The 21,399-nt window shown below is 41.3% G+C and overlaps 3 protein-coding genes across 6 annotated transcripts in view; all 3 read right to left on the bottom strand.

The window, feature by feature from the left end:
• Nucleotides 1-874: 874 nt before the first annotated feature.
• Nucleotides 875-2,755, bottom strand: rabif (RAB interacting factor). Its single transcript, XM_003973478.3, has 3 exons — nucleotides 2,623-2,755; nucleotides 2,115-2,293; nucleotides 875-1,613 (listed from the first exon to the last, which is right to left on the bottom strand). The coding sequence occupies exons 2-3, from the start codon at nucleotides 2,256-2,258 to the stop codon at nucleotides 1,365-1,367; spliced, it is 393 nt and encodes a 130-aa protein (XP_003973527.1). The 5' UTR covers nucleotides 2,259-2,293; nucleotides 2,623-2,755; the 3' UTR covers nucleotides 875-1,364.
• A 364-nt stretch (nucleotides 2,756-3,119) lies between these two features.
• On the bottom strand, nucleotides 3,120-8,958 carry adipor1a (adiponectin receptor 1a). Of its 2 annotated transcripts, XM_011614112.2 has the most exons (9): nucleotides 8,857-8,901; nucleotides 7,556-7,603; nucleotides 7,248-7,443; nucleotides 7,051-7,164; nucleotides 6,379-6,550; nucleotides 6,111-6,297; nucleotides 5,506-5,693; nucleotides 5,174-5,367; nucleotides 3,120-4,666 (listed from the first exon to the last, which is right to left on the bottom strand). In XM_011614112.2, the coding sequence occupies exons 3-9, from the start codon at nucleotides 7,368-7,370 to the stop codon at nucleotides 4,538-4,540; spliced, it is 1,107 nt and encodes a 368-aa protein (XP_011612414.1). In that variant the 5' UTR covers nucleotides 7,371-7,443; nucleotides 7,556-7,603; nucleotides 8,857-8,901; the 3' UTR covers nucleotides 3,120-4,537. The 2 variants fall into 2 exon arrangements, with proteins under 2 accessions (XP_011612414.1, XP_003973528.1); XM_003973479.3 differs by lacking the exon at nucleotides 7,556-7,603 and having other exon boundaries at nucleotides 8,857-8,958.
• Nucleotides 8,959-9,461: 503 nt separating this feature from the next.
• inavab (innate immunity activator b) overlaps nucleotides 9,462-21,399 on the bottom strand; it is a 13,178-nt gene continuing 1,240 nt past the window's right edge. The window contains exons 1-10 of one of the 3 annotated variants that reach the window (XM_029827064.1): nucleotides 18,632-18,860; nucleotides 17,305-17,419; nucleotides 15,672-15,805; nucleotides 14,449-14,571; nucleotides 14,124-14,352; nucleotides 13,956-14,009; nucleotides 13,532-13,808; nucleotides 12,853-13,005; nucleotides 12,077-12,743; nucleotides 9,462-10,816 (exon numbers count right to left, since the gene is read on the bottom strand). In XM_029827064.1, coding sequence (XP_029682924.1) covers nucleotides 10,727-10,816; nucleotides 12,077-12,743; nucleotides 12,853-13,005; nucleotides 13,532-13,808; nucleotides 13,956-14,009; nucleotides 14,124-14,352; nucleotides 14,449-14,571; nucleotides 15,672-15,805; nucleotides 17,305-17,359 — 1,782 coding nt within the window. In that variant the 5' untranslated portion in view covers nucleotides 17,360-17,419; nucleotides 18,632-18,860 and the 3' untranslated portion in view covers nucleotides 9,462-10,726. Of the gene's footprint in view, nucleotides 10,817-12,076; nucleotides 12,744-12,852; nucleotides 13,009-13,531; nucleotides 13,809-13,955; nucleotides 14,010-14,123; nucleotides 14,353-14,448; nucleotides 14,572-15,671; nucleotides 15,806-17,304; nucleotides 17,420-18,631; nucleotides 18,861-21,399 lie in introns of those variants that run through there. The other 2 variants (XM_011614113.2, XM_003973527.3) reach the window with 2 other exon arrangements.

Genomic DNA, 21,399 nt, shown 5'->3' with positions numbered 1-21,399 from the left:
GCCTACACGGGGATACGCTAGATCTCTAATCTAACAAACCCAACAGATCGTTGCGCGCTGACCGGCGCTTTGTTTTTAAATGGTCGAGAAGAGCTCATTGATTGGTAGAGACTATAATCATATGTTGACATTTCGGGGACTGAACATAAAACCATCTGAACAGTCTTGTCCATTTGTTTGTGGTTAGTGATAATCGAGTTCAATCTGATTTTGTTACATAATTGTAAACTCACAAATAGTCAAAAACCGTGTTTTGAAATAAACTTGAGGCAAATATCAAGGATCTAACATTGTAAATTGGCACTCTTGTCTGTGTAGCCTTATGACTGCTATATATAAACGTTCTAAGCAAATGGCTGATTTGAATATCCTTCCTGTTTTGTATCCGAACTTCCTGTTGTTTCATACAGCCTCTGGACACTGCACTGTAACAAATCAAAACAAACAAACAAAAAATAAATAAGATTTGCCATCACGAAGGTGCATGTCTAAATTTATATTTTTACCTTGCAATGATTTACTAGCAAACTACTACTGTTGAATATCACGACACCTAACTGCAGACAACGAAACTGCACGGGTAAATGAGAAGGCCTGCTGGGGTATTTATATACCGGTACATGTGTTTTTAGGACCTAAGCATCAGGATAACATGCCATCTATATGTAGAAATGGTTGGTGGAATAAATCTGAATGCTAATCTTGAAGCTGTTAACAGCACAGATATTCTACTTACTCATATATTAAACATACAACTTGAAAAATAATCTTAATTTGAAACACCCTAGCTCTCTACAAATGTATGAGAATGCATTTTGAGAACTAAAAATAACATGGCAGACATTGAGTCTTAATGGTTAAAATGGATGCAACATTTTTCCCCCACACAATACATTTATTTCTAAAAAAAAACAAAAAAAAACAAAACACAAAAAATACTAAGGCACCAAAGGAAGTTTAAAAAAGTTTTAAAAAGATGCACTAATTGTAGAGTTAGTGGATAGTTGTATAAAATGGATTTTAGTAGATGGGTGGTTTATATTGATAATTTTCCATTGGGATGTGAATGTAATGCGAATGTAACAAAAACACAGTATGTTCATTGACAATTTTTTTCATTTACCATAAATACCAAAGACAAACAAAAAAAATCTGCAAAATGAAAGAACATGTATTAGATAATCCAGAAAACGGCTGGTATTCCACATCAATTTCCACAAACTCATCAAAATAGAAGTGATATCTATTATAATAAACACTTTGAAAGGTGAGAGTAGAGCCACCACCCATATGCATTTTAAGGAAATGTGCATAGCTAGTCGACACATCGTCCACAAAGTCCTTTGGGCACAGACGACTTTACACTATACATGGTCTACCCTGTCCAAGGCGATGTAGAAACACTTCTTGTCATCTAAACAGTGCCAGCCAATTGGTCCTATCTCACAGTCAGCACAAATGAGATACTTGATCCTCCCCACATCTTTAGTGAAGCCCACATTCTCAAATGTGAACATGTCATCCACGAACCAATGGGCGGTCAGAGTATCCCCGTCCACCGAGGTATCCCCGGAGCTGAGGTTACTCTTTTTTCGCATGGATGGTAGAAACAGCTGAAGGAAGAGGACACAGACATTCACTTTATGCTGGAATTAAAAAAGTAAAGTTGAACCATCCTGGCCCTCAGATACAATATCTTCAATATGTCTAATAAAGATTAAAATGGGAGCTGGTTATTGTTTTTATGATTTTTCATCTTCATTAAGGGCATTACTTAAGTATGCACTACGAGAACACTTGTGTTAATGAACCTGGAACACTGATATAAATTTTGCATTTTGAGCACCATTAGTACTTAAACTATAAGGTGAATAAAATGGTGGGGTAAAAGTATATGTAAGATATGTAATCTTGAGTATTTGATTTGACGTGAAAATCAGTGAGTGGCATCTTGGGTGCCCATTTTAAAGCTTTGCTTATGAACAGATCCATGCTGTGACAATAAATCCCTGATGATAAACATATTAGAATTCAATTAGTTGTTTTTCAAACACAAAAAGCATTAGTGAAATGCTGAAATGTAATGGAATGCGCTTTAATGCCATTTATTATACCTCTTTCTCTGCCAATGACGCCATCCCCGCACACAGCACTTTGGACCCGCAGCGTTGACATACTATGGACTTGCAATTCTTCCCATCGTCAGAAATCAGATCGGAACGATCCGTGGCCTGTTTGGACTGTTGATTATCCTCCATCTCAAATTCTGACGGAAAACCAATGCAGTCACCTCCTACATGCACCAAAAACAAAGCAACTACTGTAAAGAACACGGTTTAGCATCCATCGGCTCACAGTGGGGAAAAAACGACTCATCGTAGAGCTTGTACAGACCTCAGTGTCATGAAATTATACATTTTACTATCAATGCATTTATGTTTATTTTTTACAACGGATGTCTTAAATGGTGCTCAACAGCAAAGTAGGAGAAACGTTAATTGAAAAACAACCATTTCATGCATTCATATAATTTACCAAATGACAAAACTACACTTTACATTACACATCCATAACAAAACGTGTGGAAATCAAGATTTAGTAAGTAAGGCAAGTAAGACGTACTTAGATGTTGTACTAAATCCAGCGTAAAATAATAACCGCATGAAAGGGGATCGCTAAAACTAGGCTAACATAGCTTATTTGGTGTTACTACCACAAATGGGTCCGTTCAGAAACACGAAGCTTTACATTGATTCCGACTTAAAGATGATTCCGGCATATAATGACGATTGGATTCCAAGTTAGTAAAAAAAAGCCACGGAAATACCAACGATACTTTTATTGTGCAGAAATAATTTATCTGGCATATGTTATACAGAAATAACACCCCAAAATGAAGTTTATGCAACTACTTGGCATCCCTAGTGTGATGTTTTGTCTTTGATAATTAAAAAGAAATATCCTCAAAAAGTCCTACAAATCCCTAAAAAGTAAGTTATTTTGGATTATTGCTGGTCAGATCTGATATACAGTAGCTGGCATTGGGATAATCTACACAAAATAAATTTGATGACTTGGTCATTGTTTACTGCAAAGAAACTATTTGACAGTAGACATCATGTATGTATGGAAAAAAAACCTTTATTCCAACAATTTCCAAGATTACCATTAATAAATAACTCAAATTACATTTCAGTGAAATGTATTATCACTTTCTACACAAGACAGACGAAATCAAGAACACAGAATGTTTTAGTCGTAATAAAGCTTAAACAAGTTTTGTCTAAAAAAGGAGTCTTAAACAGCAGTTTATACAACCTATCAATGAAGTTGTCAATTCAACATAGTGATTTGATTGCATGTATAGCAAGGAAAAAAAGATCTAAAAATCACTGAAGCTCCCACTGGTAAGATAGGCCAGTTTATTCAAAAACATTACTGTTGGCCTAAGGCACAGGATATCTAGAAGTTATAAGTTTTATAACTTATAGGGAAAAGTTATAGTTTTGAACTCGAGAGTGTAGACTAAGGTGTATTTGTTACACATAATTGCGTGGGGAATCTAACACAAACCACTCAAACGCGAAACAAAATCAGATCTGTACATTGTGCGTAGCCCAGGAACTCTCAAAAATCATCAATAAAATGTTATCAGGCTGCAAAATGACTATGTTACCAATACAGGACATTAGTCTGGTGAGTTTATTTTTGAAAAATGACAATTTCGGTGCCATAGTAAAATTCTTTGTCCCTGTCCTGTAAAAAACCTTTTTGCAAAAATATCAACCTTAATTTGAGAAATAAGAGACGGCATCATTGGGAACGATGCGTCAGTCATATTCGGAGGCTACAAGTGTTTCTTGCATGGTGTATTGTTTTCATTTCATTTTTATAGTTTTACAGTGTTCACTGGGCCAGGGAGTACAGTTCAGTGGACGTCAGTGGGTTCATGATGGGTTTAATAGAGAGCTTTAAAATTGGTTTTAACATAATTAATATCAGGTAATAATTACACACTAAATGTGTACAAATACAAATGTTCCCGGTCCTGTTCTATACCTCAACACCTGGTGGACAGTACGTTCGTCCTCCACCCTGCAGCGAGACTGGTGGGGAGGAAAGGAATGAGTGACAGTTAAGTGCCCTCTGCTACAGCGCCATCAATACGCTCCTTTGTGCAACAGTAACTATGGAAAGTGTTGGGTATCTTTTAAGCCTTTAAGAAGTAAACACCAGTTATTCTTAAGGGTTTGGTTAAAAATTCCATTTTGCTCTCACTTGAAAAGGCACGCTTTCCACAGTTCTAATTATGACTGACGTAGTGCCTGTCAGAGGTTCCCTCCTTGCCTAAGTGGCTAGTTTATGCTACTATACTGGAGCAAAAATGAGCCAAACAGAAAGCCCACCAAAACCCAAACCCAGAGATGTTCACAAATCAGAAGCACAGTAGGAGCAGTGACTATATATTGAATTCCAGCAGCTTTTCAAGTGTGTGTTGTGGGGCTAAAGAGAAGAGTGTATGTAAGTCATAAGCCCCTCAGAGTAGTGAGTCATCTGTGCATCCTCCTTCCAGTCCGTATCGAAACTCCTGAAGGTTGGAAACCCCATAGAAATGGATGAAAGCTGCTGCCACCACCAGGACGTGAAATATCTGATGAGAATGGAACTAAAAGGAGCGAAAAAGAAGTTACAACATGTATCATTTTAACTGGTTATGAATGTATTCTTTGTAGAAGCCACTTTAAAACTGCCTGCCAGCCATGAAACTAGCTTGTTTTAAATTCTTAACTTTTTACAGTGTAAATCTACAACACAGATTAATATATGACCCTCTGTGCATGATTCTATGCAAATAAACATGCAAAGACTGAAACTTTATTAGAAATTTCACATCTGTAACAGCAACTGCAACGTTTCTGTGCTCGCTGAAATGCCATTAGGTTGCATGAAGGTCCTCAAAAGAGGATTTTATGTCAACCTTTCTCTTGTGAATTAAGTGCCATACACAAATATTAATGTAGTGTGTGCCATATGCTTCACAATGATGCATTTATAAAGTTTTAAGTACCAATAAAACACTTTTTTTTAACTATGTGTTACGTGTTATATATTCATGAAAACAAGGATTTCAAGTATCTTCTCATTCATATTGGTAAGATCATGGAATGTTTACCCAGATGTCACATTTGCCAGGAAAGTAACGCTCAGGGATCCTGGCTGCATACAGACCAGCACCAGTGATGTACATGGCACCCATCAGGTAGAACCAACCCATCTGTCCAACAGTAGTGGCCTTCACGAAGCCCTCCTCGATAGTGAAGTGCATGGTCGGGACAATTCCACTTAATCCAAGACCCATGAACACACCTAAGACAAGAACGACACTTCATCATTCTTGTTTCATTTAGAAAAAGGTCTCTGCATGATCGACGCCAGTAACGCCACGTAGTTGTTTGAGGAGGACATGCTCAAATGTTGCGACATGTGTGTGTTGGTGGTTAACACCTGCTCTTGTAGGTCTGTGACGGGGTGTAGAGAATCTATCCCACTGAGCAACGACGATGGCAGCAATGCCCAGGACACACACAATGGAGAGGTAGATAAGTCGAGGCTGAGGGGAGCAGTAGAAGGAGTAGTACAACCACGGCACAAAGGAGCCCATGATCAGGAGAGCAATGCCTGAGTAGTCCAGTCTGAAATGAAGGACATGGCAGAAATAAAAGGGTTAACTTCCTTGGCTAAAATAAACTTCATTCAAATATGAAGACGGCAGACATCCAGATCTTAAGTTAATGGATAAGATTAAGTCATTTACTGCTGCAGCAAATACACATCCAAGCTTCCGAATCACTCGACGAGCAGAGCAGGAAGTCTAACAATCCCATAACAGGAGTAGAATGCGTATAAAGCAATGTTCCCCATAACTTTTCATGTATCTGGGTAACAAGCTCTCTGTGCGCACTGAGGACCACTATGAGGAACACCAGATGCGCACGCTGTGGCCACACACCAGTATCAACTGTTCAAAACCTTGGAATTTGCGTCTGTTAACGTTGAATTTTATTTTATGCGCTGCATAGATTTTATTGTGCTCCGATTGCTGAACTTACTTGGAGAAAGTTCGAGACACCTTCTCAGAATGGCAGTAGACGGTATGAAAGAGCCAAGAGAAGCTGAGGCAGAGAACAGCCCCCAGGAAGAACATCCCAAACACCACCTTCTCTTGCAATGGGGCCATGAAATACATGTTGGGCCTCAGCATGGTCAATGTGCCCAAACAAAGGAATAAGATCAGCCCTGAGGGGGGGGAAAGCAGAAATGTAAGTGGCACACCCAGGATTGCAACACGTTTTCCCTCGGAAAGAATTTACTACCCACCTAACAGGTGAGTCCAGATGTTTCCAGTCTCAGTGTGAATTCTGAAAATGCTTCCAAAGCACGCTCGAAAAGAAGGCATAGGTGGCCGATGTCCATGCAAGAGGTAATCGTTGTCTTTGAGCCACTCTGGCAGGACATGGAAAGGGATGACCCTCCAGTGACCCTCCCAGACCTGAAGGACGCGTTTATCACAGTCACAATTCACAATATCTTCAAAAATAACTGTCATTAAACAAACCACATAAAGCTGGACTAAGTTGGCCTTTTTGACTTGATTCTTACCACTTAAGTACTGAACAAACTGTATGTATATCTATTTATTTTTAGATCAAACAGCTGTGGGGAGTCTAAGAAGCCTTATCCATCGGGAGGCTTTCCTGTGACCTAAATACCTCTTTTTAGCTAGCGTTTATACTGAAACAGTGTCTTTGGCATTTTCCCATCAGCACCTGGGCGTGTCCCAATGAAAATTGCACCTCCATAATCAGTCAAACTGTGCAGCAATTGTGGTTTAATCTTGCTTTTATCCACACAAACCTGTAACTGTGTGTCAGTGGATCCCGACAGGGAGTCAACCGCTCATTGTGTAATGAAATATTCATGCTGGTTTTAAATGACAGCCTTTTGTTTGATCCAATATGTTTATCAAAAGGGGGAAAAAAAACGGTTTACCTTGTGCACAAACTCCTCCATCTTCTCCATGGCACGGTGGGCCTGAAGTGGCAAGGTCAGCACCTCTCCCACCTCATCATCTTCCTCTTCCTCATCAGAAAGCATCAATGCTCCCTTTTCAAAGAAATGAAAAAGCAAACTGGAGCTACAGTGGCAAATCACCCTTATTACTAAACCCACCAAAATGACAACCCTACCTCTGGTCGGCCCCCTCCCTCCTCTAGCAATGGACCCAGCTCCATCAGTTCCACATCTGGGACAGGGATGTCCTCAGAGATCTGGCAGTCTGCATCACTTGCAGACCCGTTTCGGGCTGACATATGGAGACTGCCTGATGATCCGCTCACAGTCTCTGTATTCGGCTTCAAAATGTACAGGTGCCTCAATCTCCCACTGACCAAAGAGAATCACAAATGCACAACAAGTCTGTTAAATCCACTTGGTAATATCAAGAAGGAGTTTTCCATTTTAATAAGTAGCCACACTGGTTGTACATCATACTTGCCTCAAATAATTACTCTGACTGTGGATAAATAATTCCTCCTTTCCCAGTCTGTCAGAGCAACCGCAATGAAATTAGTCCCTACTTTATTCTCTCCAAATGCCAATAAGTGCTTGTTAATGACGGTTACAGAAGTAGAAATGGAACTTATGAGGGCTCACGTCAACAGCTGAGTCATAAAACACTAGTTTTAATTAGGCTACCTTGCAAGATGTTGATTACCACAGAAACAGGTAATGAGTACAGAATGCGTATAATCATATCCTACAGACGGATGACCAGAAATCCCTCCGGTTCTTATAGGTTAGTGTGCATCACAACAAAGAGCAGTATTTGGGTATATTTAAAGGGAAAAAAAACCTGACAGGTGTCAGTACTAGATGTGCTCGGGCCGCTGGGTCGGCTCAGGGTCCTGGCCCCTTGGAAACTTTGAGGGATAGGAAAAAGCACTCACAAGAGGAGTGTTAAATAGAGAAGACAATTTTGTGCTTAGCTCCGCCAAAGAGGTGGTGACAGCTTCCTTTTGTTCGGTTCGCAGCAAAATAGCTCAAATATTATGAACGGATTTGAAGTTTTCAGAGAATATTGATAATGGGCCAAGAGTTCATTCAATTTAGGTGATGTTCCAGAGTCAAGGGGCTGTAATCATGCAACCCTGTTTCTTAACATTAACACAATGTCCATCTTTATATTTAGAGACGTTGATTCATCCATGAGACAGCTCATATCTACATACAATATAACACAACTTTGTTTTTTACAATGTTAACTGTAGAATGTGTGTTGGCTCTTAAAAAGCTGTGTGAAGTGTCACATAGACACACAAATAAATGGTGCAATATCCTCCAACCCTCAATATGTAGCAGAAAACCAAATAAAATACAAATATAAGCATCTGGTACTTCATTATTAGCGCGATAGTAGAATAAACATTAAAAATGATCAAAACACTCGATTTCTAAACGTTATCCGATCGTGGATTGTCAAGTCATTTCTTGTGTGTAAGTACGTAGTTTGACAATGTAAATAAAGTTTAAAGTAAAAAAGAAAAGTGGGAAAATCTGGAAGCGCAGGACTCCGAACCGATCAGGTACCAGAACCGACAACAGATCGCTTTAGTAATGCTAACGTTACGTTTTGCTAGCACTGTGCTATAGCTAAGCAGTCAAGCAGGAGGCGACAAACCTTCCCGAAATAACTTCTGAGCAGAAAAACAAGACTTTGTGATAACACTGCTGTATAAGGTGATCCACGTTGTCGCTAAGAATGTGTACTGCATGATCCGCATAAAGCTGTATGGTTACCTGATAATGTCCTTTAATACCAGGTAGGTGAATTGTTTATCGCTACGCGACACCCAATCCTTTCCGGAAGTAGAGACGTCTTCTATGACATGTTACCCTCCCACAAGCGTTTTTCAAAATAAAAGCACACAGATACGTGTTTACAATTATTACGGGTCTATGATCATTTTAATATTACGCATAGTACAATATTATATGGATTATTACACAAATACTATTTATTTAGGTTGATTGAGCTATTTTTCCCCGCCAAAGTACTACAAATGTGTCGTACTGATTAATTGATTGATATTAATGTTTCTCAATCAGCAGCAACATCTAGGATATAATTCCACATATGTACCTCTTCATGTCTGTAGGTATCTATGAACATTTTTGTTTTCCATGTCTATTTATTCCTGTTCGTGCTCTATAAGAGATAAAAATGGCATACATCTTAAATATGTGGTTTTTCCACAGGGGAGTGCACTCTTCATAGGTTTGAAGTTCAATTGAGAATACAAACATTTAAAATTGATTAGATATACCAATAATAGTGTATTTTATTTTCTAAATGATGCATGTAGCCATGGTTTTGTGGGTAGGACCAAAGCACACAACTCAACACTACACAAACTTTAGTCTTTATTTTCTTCCATAGTTAAAACATTTCACAGATTTTAGCATATTGTTAGCTCAAATGAAACTAAATACAATGATAAATAATAAAAAAAACAGTATAAAAGAGGCACACAAGGAATCGTGATTGTGTAATTTATACAGTATGTAGGTTCAGAACTGCACAGTCCTTCCTACTGCTGGTTTGGAATCAGTGGTCTGTTATCTTTTATTTCAAGCCTGACTTTCCACAAACCCTATGGTGCAAATCACAGTAAAATAACACAGTCAGTGTGTAGCCATAGTGGAATATGCACTCATTTGCATTTACTCTTTAAATGATCTATCATCGAAAGCCAAATACTTTTTTATTTTATTTTAAAGGCTTAGTCCAGCAATCTCACAGACACGGATAAAGATTTTGTTAAAGCTCAGGACATTTGCATTTTAATTCAACACAAATTAGCTGCCAAGCATCAAGACTCTATTTTTTTGTCTCAATTTGCTACTTTATATGTCAAGTTTATTTCTAGTTACTATCTGTTTAATAAATGCATAAGTAATTCAAGTGAACTGGCACAGCCACAAGTGGATAAAAGCAGCTCAGGTTCGTCAGCATGATGAACTGATAAGGCAGGATTACACACAAAATATAGCTCAAATGAATGCTGCACATTTAGATTATTTTAACACTCTATCACTTTATACCCCGACTGATTTAACACATAGTTCTGTCACATTCTAAAAATATTACTATTCTTTCATGTTATACTGTAAGATTAGCTGTCAAAAGCTATTTTCATAGTTTTACAAAGCAATAAAAATAAAAGAAATATTACACAATTAAACAAAACACTGTGCTAGTATGTGTACATAAACAATCCATTAGAAATATCTGCATTTTTAAAATCTATCTCAGCTTCTATTGCCATACATTCTCAATTTGTCTAGCTGCTATTTTAAAATGCTGCAATTTTTTTTAGAGACAGTAACAGAGAGGTGAAGCTTCAGCATCAGACAGATTCTTTACAAATGTGAAATACTAAAGTTTGTAGAAATTCAAACGATCCATTAAAGGTGTGATTTGTAGCTGTAACACCAACCAGAGTGGACAAAATTTCAAGTGTGCAACCCAAAATATTATACTTGTACTGGATCCCGTTACACTGCAAGAGCTTTTCAGTCCTTCATCCTCTGTTCAAATTAGAGGCAGGACAGTAAAGAGATCTTTAAAAAAAAAAAAAAAAAGGCAGTTCAAAACCAAAAGCTCAGTTTACACTTGACTTGCAAAATGGGAGTCATCAACGAGCCAGTGTCCTGGAGTCTCATCTGCAGCTGCTGGAGGAGCTCTTCTTTGGATAACCTGAAAATGGAGCAATAAAAAAAGACTTCAGGGCTTTAAATACAGTAGGAAGCCAAACACTGGCATAGATTCAATTATTTAAATATTATTTGTTTTCTGCTGAGACACTGGAGCAAGTGTTTTTAATCAGAAAAAAAAATGCTTCAGGATCCGGTCCATTAACAGGACTTTGATAAAGAAAACACTGTTAAAATGTTATCCTCCACGTGTAATAAACTTTTATCTGTTACACGTGAAGACGTAAGGCCGTAGACTCTCTAGCATATCAGGTCAAAATACGACGGACTATAAAAATCTGCAGCCCATGCAGGGCCTGGAATCAATCATTTCTCAGCATTGCTGAGAAATGAGCTATTAATATGGGCTACATAATGAAGCGCCTTTGTGTAATTCCAGTTACAAATGGTTCCAGCTGTTTTCTTACTATTCGAGATCCATTAGGACATTGCTTTGCTGTAACATTTGTTTGCAAATTAGAGGTTCCCAATAATGTGAATGGACACTCAAGGCCGACATACGGTACACTACAAAAGAATATGGCAGATTTGGAGCCTCCGACAGGTCCAAGGACAGTGAGTGGGCCTGGACTTATCAGACAGCAGAAACGTACATTTAAATTGGTTTTAAGACTTGTTTCAGGAAAAAAAAAAGAAGAAGTAGCTGATATGGACAAACGGTAAAATCTAAAAACAGGAACTAACGAAGGAACGCAGCAGAATATGCTCCTTTCTAGACTTTAGAATGTTTCATGATTTAAAATCTCTGAAAGGTAACACAGGCTTGACCTTGGAAAGATGCATTAATTGATTAAAAATCAACGAGAAAATAAACTGAATTTCAGCCACACCAGGACAGAACTGAAAGCACTGCACGGATAAGATCTCCAGACTATTAGAGGTAAAGAAAAAGTGGGTCTAAAACAGGAAGAACAGCAGAAACCACTTTTTTTTTCTTGTTCCACCTGATGCAACTCTGTTGATGATTATGTGATCATTCGGATCATGCGACCCCTTTTAGAAAGGCAAGTTTTACGCAAGAGACAGAGTGCAGGCTTGTTCTGAGAGACATTATCCTTGAAACAGGGAGTGTCAAGTGCTCAAACTGGTGCGAGACAGCTAAACAGGTTGTGGGGGATAAAGGTCATTGGAGGGAGATGAGTGGTTTGCAGGGCTTGGGGTCACTTATTAGAAAGCTACTTTACACACAAACCAAAGAAAGAAACCTCTATACATCATCAGCAAAACTGATCTATGCTATTACCTGTTCATTGTACTTCTGACTCTGATAGTGGGTGGCCTCCTGGCCTGGTGCGTTTTTAAGTCGGATGGCTCCCTGTCTGTCAAGAGAACGGGACCTGGGAGTTTTGAGCTGACTGCGCCGATGCCACGACTTGAGCTGTTCATTCACGACTTGCGGCGAGATACTGCTGGGCCGATAGTGTGGAGAGTCATAATTGGCTGGGGAGGGGGACAGCCTGGGATTTGGAGGTAAAGGTCTCGGTCCTCTGTGATTGGGCACAGCAGAATACTCATATCTATTCTGAGGACACGGAACTTGCTGGGCATAATAACTCCGTGCCAGGTCCAGATGTGGGGGATAGACCATGTCTTCATTGTGATAGCCTCTATGGAAATTGGGGCTGGACTGGTAGCGGGAATTATGGTAAAAGCCATTACGCGGGAAGGCTGGAGGTCCATAGCAGCCAACAGGGCTGGAGTGTGGGAATGCAGACTGCAACTCCGGACACGGTGAGCTGTTGTAAGATGTATACGAGTGTTCAGAGTTGCTGTCCTCAGATCCAGCGTGGTTTCCATAGTTTGAAAGAGGAGAAGTCTCTGGTAAATTGATTTTATAATCTGTCAGTCGCCTTCTTGAACTTCTGGTGCGGCCGCGATCCCTTTCAAAAGGAGAGTCAGGGCTGGATAACCTGCGCAAAACCACACCAAGGAGTCAACCTTTAATATACCGGTACACTTTACCCCAAATCTGGTGTTGAAATTCACAAGGATCACACAGAAATGACAGAGGTGTGATACCTGAGAGAAAGCTGCCTGTGCACACGCATCTCTGGTGTGGACGGCGTGCTGTTTGATTGGCTGCGGCTCAGTCTCAGATGTGAAAGTTGTACGGGCACACCAGCCTGGGCTAAGCAATCTTCCAACGGTGGCAATAATTCTTGCTTAGTCGGACTGCTGGACATAAAAAGCAGCAGCATAAATTAACATTTATTTCCTCAGTTAAAGGTTTCTGAACACTCAACTCTCATTAAAGCATGCACAATTAATGGGTCCCACGAGATTTTAGGATGAACTGGTTGAATTTTAATCTCAGTGTGCTGCCCGTGTCTCTTGTCAGGGTCTCCTGCTGACTGTTGTGCAAGAGTGCAAAAGCAGGTGGCAGTGTTGCGACTGTGAGCCAAGCGCATGTAAATGAGAAGATTGTGTGCACTGAGAATGGCCTTTGCTCCATTTTCAGTATCATTAATGGGAAGCAACAAAGTGACTGCAAAGCTGGCGTACTCATCAGTCACTATCCCCTCTATACTAAAGTGTGTAACTACAATTATTAAGAACCGTCAGGATGTTTTGTTTAAACCTCCTATTGTTCAAACAGCACAGTTACCAGTCTTCATTCTTGAAGTACCACAAACAGCGTGACGGCTCTTCTAACCCTGAAAACTTGTTAAACGAAGTAATGATGGATGGTCTGGTTTACCTCGTCTTGCTGGAGGATCTGGACTTCTTGCTTTTTTTGTAGGGCTGGTCCAGACTGGACTCTGTCCAGGGCGAGTGCTGGATGGGAGGAAGGTCATCTGCAGGACTGGAGGTCAAACTCATCATAGAGTTGATGCTTGGATTAGGAGACCTTCTCGGGGTCAGGGGCAGAGGCTGCGGAGTCACGGATGGGGATATGTAGGAGCCGTTCGTGAAGGACTGTGATGAAGCTTCGGCCTCTCCTGTGCAGGACAGCTGAGTCAGCTGACTTATCACCTCTAGAGGAATAAAACAGGAAAAAATTGGAATGTCATACGTGATACATGCAGATTTCAAGTTGTACTTCTTTATCAATTCCTAAATACTGGTTCTTGATCTGATGGCTACAATTTGCATAAACATCTGCTTCAGTCATTGGTTCTTACCCTCATCCTGCACCACAGAATCTGACAGAGAGCTGTCATCTGATGTACCCAGATCTGAAAGTCAGAGCAGCGTCTTTTATAAAGTGGAAGTGGAAAGCCTAGATAAATAACGAAAAAGAAACTAAAAATGATGTGGAATATCACAGCGGCTTGAGTTCCAGCTCTCACCCTGCGAAGCGTTAAAGGCGGGGTGTGGTGACGATCGGCCACGCTCCAGTCGCAGCTGGAAAGCTACCTCCTGTAGCCGTTTGACTTTTTTCTCCTCTCGTTTGTACTGCAGCAACCGACTCTTCTTCACAGCCTTGCCGAGGCGTTCTTCATCACAGAGCTTACGAGCTGCCTCAAAGATCTTCATCTGTAGCGCTAACTCAGCATCCACCAAGCTCAGTTCTGAGTCCTGTAGAAGTCGGGAGCAGGGAAACGTTAATCATGACTTTAAGGTAAAAAAAGCCACCACATGCTGCAGGGAATTCCTCCAAAACACTGCGTCTACCTTTGTTCCTTGAGGAATACTCTGGTCATCTAATTTAAATGCGGCTCCGATACGTCTGCGGATCTGCGGAGGCTTCTCACCCGGCAGCAGGGGGTAATCATCCGACAGTCGGCCAGTCAGCTCCTAAACATGAACGGAGGTTAATTTGGCAGAATTTTACCAAACATTCTCAAAAACAAGCTGCAGTTGAACTTTAACAGGTTCTTTGCTGTGGTCTTTCCAATACATGGTGCCAACTTCGACCATTGTTTTTTTCCCCCCACCCTTATTGTCACAGTTTGGAGGTGATGGAGAAGTATCCGATGGCACTTTCCTCACATGTTGAGGCACATCGGGCCACGGAGGCCGTTGCACAACTGCAAAGCATTTTCTTTCATGGCGCATTCCCTGGATCGCACACTCTCAGCGTATCAAATATCTACGATTCACCAAAACCCAACACTGCACATCATAAAGCACCATTACTGACTCCGTTAGGAACAAGCATAATGATGCTGTTTTTTACTGCAGTGCGTTTTCTTGTCAACCACAGAAGGGAGAGGCACGATAGCAGGTATTAGCTAACCGAAACGTGTCCCAACAGGTGTGCCTAGCCCTGGCGTGAAGCGGAAAGAATGAGCAGCCTTGGGATTTTACCCAGGAGCACCGTGTGATGACAGATGCAGATATCTCTGTCCAGTTTCATAATTACACCGTTGCGCAATTTATATTTGGGAAATCACAACTCCTACACAAAATGAAACTGTCAGGATTAAGAATAACAAAAGTTACCAGCAGGTGCACATATTCAGGGTGTGTTAAAGGAGCTCTGATCGCTCTCGACTACTAAACTGCCACTAAACTGCCAGGTGGAGCTTTCCTACCGGGTTTAAAGGGGGAACGCCAGGTGCCGCCTTACATGAAAATAATATGAAGGGCCTCAGGATTTCTTATTGGTGGACTTCCTTTAAACTGTTTTGTCATCATTAACATACAGGAAGAACGAAATAGCTGCGCCTATTTATCTTCTGACGACAGGTGCTGAATCATGAGATACGTCGAGCCGTCACAGCTTGTTAAATTGCGTCAAGAGCATCTGCACTGTTTGACTTTGAGTTAGTCCGCTTGCCACATTGTTAGAATTACCCTGTGACTCACTTGTTGGCACGTTTTGTGTGCGTTTGATTTTAACCGCAGCTTTGTCCGCGTTGTGTTTTTTAAACTGCGTGCCCATGAAAACTCACGGCTTCTCGGATGCAGAGCTTCTTCAGCTCCAGTAGGCAGATCTCCAGCTTGTCTTTGAGATCCTGGTGTTTGAGCTTCATGGCTCGCGTGTGCGTGGTCACATCCTTTGTCACTGTCGTGGGGCTGTCGGAGCCTGCGTTAAACAACAGGAGACAGACCTGTCATTAGAGTACACAGTGCACAGGCTGGCAGAAGATGGGTTAAATGTACTTATACAATCACGAGCAAAAGTTTTGGGGGAAAAAATAAAATAAAAAATGATTTCTTCTGAAATCAATACTGCTGTAGGTAGCTGTATTGGGCCCAATCTAGGCATCTGCTAACTGCAGTGCTCTTATCATGTTAAGATTCCAGCCTACTGCTAATGTGATGAAAGGTTTTTTTTTAATAAAAGGGGCCAGCTTCATTACCCAGCACCAGATTACCTTTCAACTTCACCCCCACAATAACTATATTCAACACAACATTGCTTTTGTTTGTGCTGGCATGCAAAAAGAGTGCCAGGAGTGTCGTAACCATACACACACTGCACAAGTGTTGACTGCTGCCGTCTGTATCCAGGGTGACTAATGACATTAAGATTAGTCTCGGGCCCGTAGGAGTGGCTCCAGGAACAATATGTTAAGCGCCACATACCTTCAGAGATTATTAACAGAGTCTCTGCAGGTATTTACAAATGTCAGAGGCGCGACAGGAAGAAGTGTGACAGCACAACAAAGGCCTAAAGAATTCCTCTTCCGAGCGACAACCCTCCCTTTTCTTTGTTGAACGACACATTTTCATTGTATAGAGGAGACATCACGTGTCTGCGTTTAGGCACAAAGAATGAGGCCATAACTAAACAGCAGACAATGCCCAATGTAGCAAAATCTGCAGCTAATCCAAAACACAGATTTGAAACAGGCAGTGTTCAGTGTCCTGTTTGATCTGCAAATCCAAAAAAATAAAAATAAAATCCATATACAAATCCATATTTTTGGATCTGCATTCCAAATAGAAACTAAGGGAAAACTCCCTTTTCTGCATTGAGAATTAAACATTTTCTGGAACCTTCAAGGGAACAAATTTGATTCCTGCTTACAAATTTGGAGATTAGATCTGCATTATTTAAATGAAGTGTTTCACAGCTCAACATGGAAGGACTGCAGTAAATAAAAGCTGGATTATGTATTCGATATATTAAATCATTTGCACTTGTTTTAACTGTTTACCAAGCCAAAGTATCCTTAAACAGACAATAAAACATGCTATTCATATCTTATTAGTCACGTGACCAAGTCGTTTTAGGTCATGGTCCTCACACGTGCTGGTTTTTCTGTGAATATTTATTAGAAAACTGTGGCCAAACTGGGGTGTAATAAATGAAACAATGAGCTTGTTTTTGCTGCTGAGCGGATTTAAAAGGCTCGCAGCAGCGAGGTTCCAGGTTCCTCATTAGTGTACGACTGACCTCAAAACCCACAACTTTTGCATTCTTGGCGTGGTGAAGTGCTAAAAATGAACTTGCTTTGACCTCGAGGAAGAAGTGTTTCAAAGATTCCTGTGCAAGTGTGAGGTGAAGAATTAGGCGTCCCGTGAATGTCAAAATTAGAAACTCTGAGAAGAAATCTTGTGACGAACTGGTACTTTTACCTGAATTCAGGATGATTCCGCTGTCGGTATCACTGATCTCTCCGTTGCCCTCCATGTGAATGGATCTACTTCGGGTTGCGGTTCTTTAGTTGGTGCCGTTGATATTCACCATTTCCTGTAAAGCATGACGTTTTAGGATCCAACTTTCAGGCTGTCTCGGATCCCTTTTAAACGCCCACAGGTTTTCTAGGCTTTATAACTCAACACAAGTGGCAAAAACTCTGCCGTTGGCTTCAAATGAAACCAGGAGGCGAGACGTTACTTTTAAACATCCACCCTGATTAGCGTAAGTGTCCAGAAAACCACTCATTACTCAATGCTGCGAACTATAAATGCGGTGATTCAGGTGTAGTCATAGCCTGCCTCTGCATGAGTGCACATCGGTCTGTCCAAGTCTCGCTAGCTTCCTGCGAGGGCTTGTTTATTGCTCTGATGTCATATGATCAACATTATCTCATTCTCTCTGATAAGAGTCTCGGGACAGATGAAGCATATGTTCAGCTGATGTACATAAGAACTGTGAAAGCTGCTGGGTTGATTATTAACCTCAACAATGCTGGAATGTGGCAATAAATATCTCCCACGGCCTGACACCTGTTGCGGGTGCGTCCAGGAGCTGCTGGACATTCGTCAAGAAATGGGAGGTGCACCACGCAGAGGTGCCGCCGACTGCTGATCATCGGTCCGAAAGGTTCGATATTCTCAGTCTGAACACTGAAGAACGATGACGCAGAGTCCAAACAGCTCATCTGACTGTGAGTGTAGCCTTCACACATGCAGCCCACGCTAACGAGAAGCAGTGTTTGCACAATTAAGGCAGACCTGCTGATGTTCCACAAGTTTAGAGGAAATAAACAAGGGTTTTGCAGAAATTCACTTGCACCGGCACGACAGTAAACAACTCTGCATCTACTGAAATAATGAATTAGATCTGGCTCAGATGGACCAAACTATCCAACTCAAATAAAGGACTTCCAGCTGTGTATCTCCATCTCAGTCATAAAAACAAATCACAGATATCTTAATTCCAAGGAGACAATTTAAAATATCAACCGATAAACTAAAAGGTTAGACTGAAGATGGGGTCACTACATGTCAGTTTACATAGATGTTTATTCAGTAATCAATATTATTGATCTGTTCAGTCAGGTAGTTTAGATGATTATTCATGTTCCTTCTACCAATAAGATCAACAGATCAATACATCATCTATGTTACCGACAAAGCTGTCATAGAAAACTCCCTGAAATGAACTATTCAACAGTCATCTAACATAACAAGTTAAACATGTGCCAAATCTTACGATAATTAAATGCAAACGGCTTACTTTGTGGGGGAACAAAAACAATACGGTAAAAATCCAAATTGGGGAAGGCGTCCTGTCAGAGAAGTTGAGGAGAAATGCAGAGAGTGAAGCTGCCGCGTAGAATCTGGACAGGAATGAGAGACTCGCCCGCTGGGAGAGCGCTGCCTGCTGAAAAGGAGTGGCTCATACGGAGAACACACGGGTCGGGATCATGTAACCCGCCGTTCCCGTGTGAGTCTGAAACTGTGTCAACAACAAAAGGGGCGCACTGACAAATAGCGCTTCATCTTACCATCTTATCAGCTCTCTGATGGATGGGTGGAAGCATCCTGGCAGAAATCTGACTCAAACGCAGCAGACATGCAACTCCAAAGAAATCCAATTAAGTCTGGGATTGAAGCAATTCATTCACGATTCAACGGCACTCCTGTATTTAACTATTATATCTATATATACATATAAAAGATTTATGTTATTGACGGTTTTAATGCCGCCTGTATCGAGTGCCGGCAGGGCTGCGAACACTGCCACCTGCTGGTCGTTTAGAGGCAAATAAAAAACTGACCTTTCTAATTGTGAATCCCAAAAAGCCATCAAGCACATTCTTATGAACAAGAGCAGAGGGTCTATTATGCACTTTTATTGCCCCCACTCATAAGGGGGGTGCGCAGGGTGGGATGGTCTACTGAGACCCCCACGCAGCACCTGTCAGGATCTGCACGGGTCACATTCGTTGTCAATCTCAATATTCGTTCGGCTCTTCAGGAATGCTGGTGCACAGACACTCGGGCCACGGGTGCAGATGTTCAGCCAACTGGGCAAATTTCACACACGCCTTCACGCTCCAGTCACAGACCGCACCTCTCACATGCTATTACTTATTAAAACTGCGAATAATGTGACAGCCTGGTAATGTCTTTAGTGTTTGAATCGTCACTTGATGCAGATTCATTATGTGACAGTCCTTGATTCAACATTGAAATGCCTACTCGGGATTTCATCTCGCTACTACGCCTCACAACCTTCGCCAGGACTGTTTTAAATAATATTTCAAGTGTATACACACATATTGAATGTGACAGTAATCAACTGAAACCTGGTTAAATCAGGTAACCCTGATTTAACATGAAACGATGCTAAAGAAATCACAATAAAATATGTTACAACAAGACTAGTTTACACCCTGACATGTGGTTAAAAGACATGTGGTACCAGCTGCTGACACATTCTGCAGTTTGTATGTGCGGCAGCTCGAGACCTCGGGGACAGTAGGGAGGCAGCAGGAACCATCCATGGCCGGGTGCAATTACGCCAAAGGCTGAGCAGCCTCGCATTGTTCCGATAACACTGATAACTCACTTCTGGGAAATGGCAGAAGGGACCAGACTGATACTGTATATCAATAGAATTCAGAAATCTGTAAGTAGCCAGTGACCATGTGACCTCATATCAAGGCTATTTCGTGGTAGTGTTAATATAAAAGTGTGAAATTGGAGATGAATGCATGATAATAATAATAATACCAGATGTGTTTACGTGCACTGATGGCGACAAGGTCAAAAGATCCCTTTGCACAAAATAACAGGCGTCATGACACTGTCGCACGGTATAATTTCAGATAGCGAACAGCCATCCCACATTCAAAAATAGTGACTAAATAACAGCTCCACAGTCAGTGGCGAGTTTCTATTTGCAGAACTGGCAACAGAGCAGCAAAAAGAGTTAAGAACATTAAACACCGATCTCCTGATTCATGCCATACCCCCGTGAAGGCTCTCAAGAGCAGGGATAAGCTAAACAGTGGGAACACCACCTCTTTGTTTAAGCATGGCATACATCCACGGGGAACTGTATGTGCTGTATATGGAAATCCTACAAAGACAGAATATGTCACCGTATAACCGCTTTTATGGACGTGGAACAAGAAAAAGCTCAGGCGCATTTTAGCGTGACACACTGGGCTGATGGAGTTCTCCCATGAAGTTTCCGAGTGTGAAGTTAGTTTTATTCTGACGGCCTAAACAACTTCCAACCTTTGGATTGAAGTAGCCAGTTGGCGGATGTCACGGGTGGTTTATATAAACCAGAGCTCCCCGAGAGACAGACAGAGGCCTTTGTGTAGCCAACGCAGCAGCTGGCAAAACAAATTCTCTCCCCATATTCCCGAGTCTTTTTAAAAGCGAGTCTGGGGCGACGTCGCCAGTGCGCGGAGGCGCGAGCCGCCAAGGAAATCACACGTTGCTCCTCGATCGTTTGCAGCTCAGGTCTGTCAGCAGCTGCTAATCGATGGTCGGGCTGAGGAATCTTAAATCAAGGTGGTGTCGTGTAACAGGCTACAAATCCTCTGAGCCTCCCAGTTCTCTCCCACCCCCTGCCTGCCTCCCTGCCTGCCTGCAGCACCATTTTAAATTGTCACCTAAAGGCTCCAATTGACTTTAATATAGGAGAGTTAAATTACTACATGTAGCTCCAATGACCTAGCATGGGTATGTGGAGCGTTTGATGTGGATTACTGAATTAGATGCTTGTGACCGCCATGTAAATCAGGGTCTGTTCTAAAGTGTGACCACAGCCTAGACTGTGGTTGAAAGTGAAGCTTAAGCATATCAACACCATCGCTTCTAATGACACGTTCACACCTAAGTGTTCTTAAAACAGACCTGGCATGGGAAACTCATTTTCCGGCACGGTTTGGCAAAATTACCAGATCCCGGCTGCGTGGATATTACACCAGTCAAAGAATGCGACAACAACCCGACAAGATCAGCAAAACACTCAACCCTTCACTG

This window comes from Takifugu rubripes, chromosome 19 (assembly GCF_901000725.2).
Source record: "Takifugu rubripes chromosome 19, fTakRub1.2, whole genome shotgun sequence".
In the NCBI taxonomy this organism is placed as follows: domain Eukaryota; kingdom Metazoa; phylum Chordata; class Actinopteri; order Tetraodontiformes; family Tetraodontidae; genus Takifugu; species Takifugu rubripes.
The sequence above is the reverse complement of the archived record's forward strand: the minus strand, read 5'-3'. Positions and strand labels throughout refer to the sequence as shown.

Coding starts and splice junctions, on each gene's coding strand:
- rabif (XM_003973478.3), bottom strand. CDS start 2,258: ATGGAGGATAATCAACAGTCCAAACAGGCCACGGATCGTTCCGATCTG. Junction 1,614..2,114: donor CGTCATTGGCAGAGAAAGAG/GTATAATAAATG, acceptor CTCTTCCTTCAG/CTGTTTCTACCATCCATGCG.
- adipor1a (XM_003973479.3), bottom strand. CDS start 7,370: ATGTCAGCCCGAAACGGGTCTGCAAGTGATGCAGACTGCCAGATCTCT. Junction 6,298..6,378: donor CATCTGGACTCACCTGTTAG/GTGGGTAGTAAA, acceptor CCCCCCCCTCAG/GGCTGATCTTATTCCTTTGT. Junction 5,368..5,505: donor TCACAGACCTACAAGAGCAG/GTGTTAACCACC, acceptor TTCTTGTCTTAG/GTGTGTTCATGGGTCTTGGA.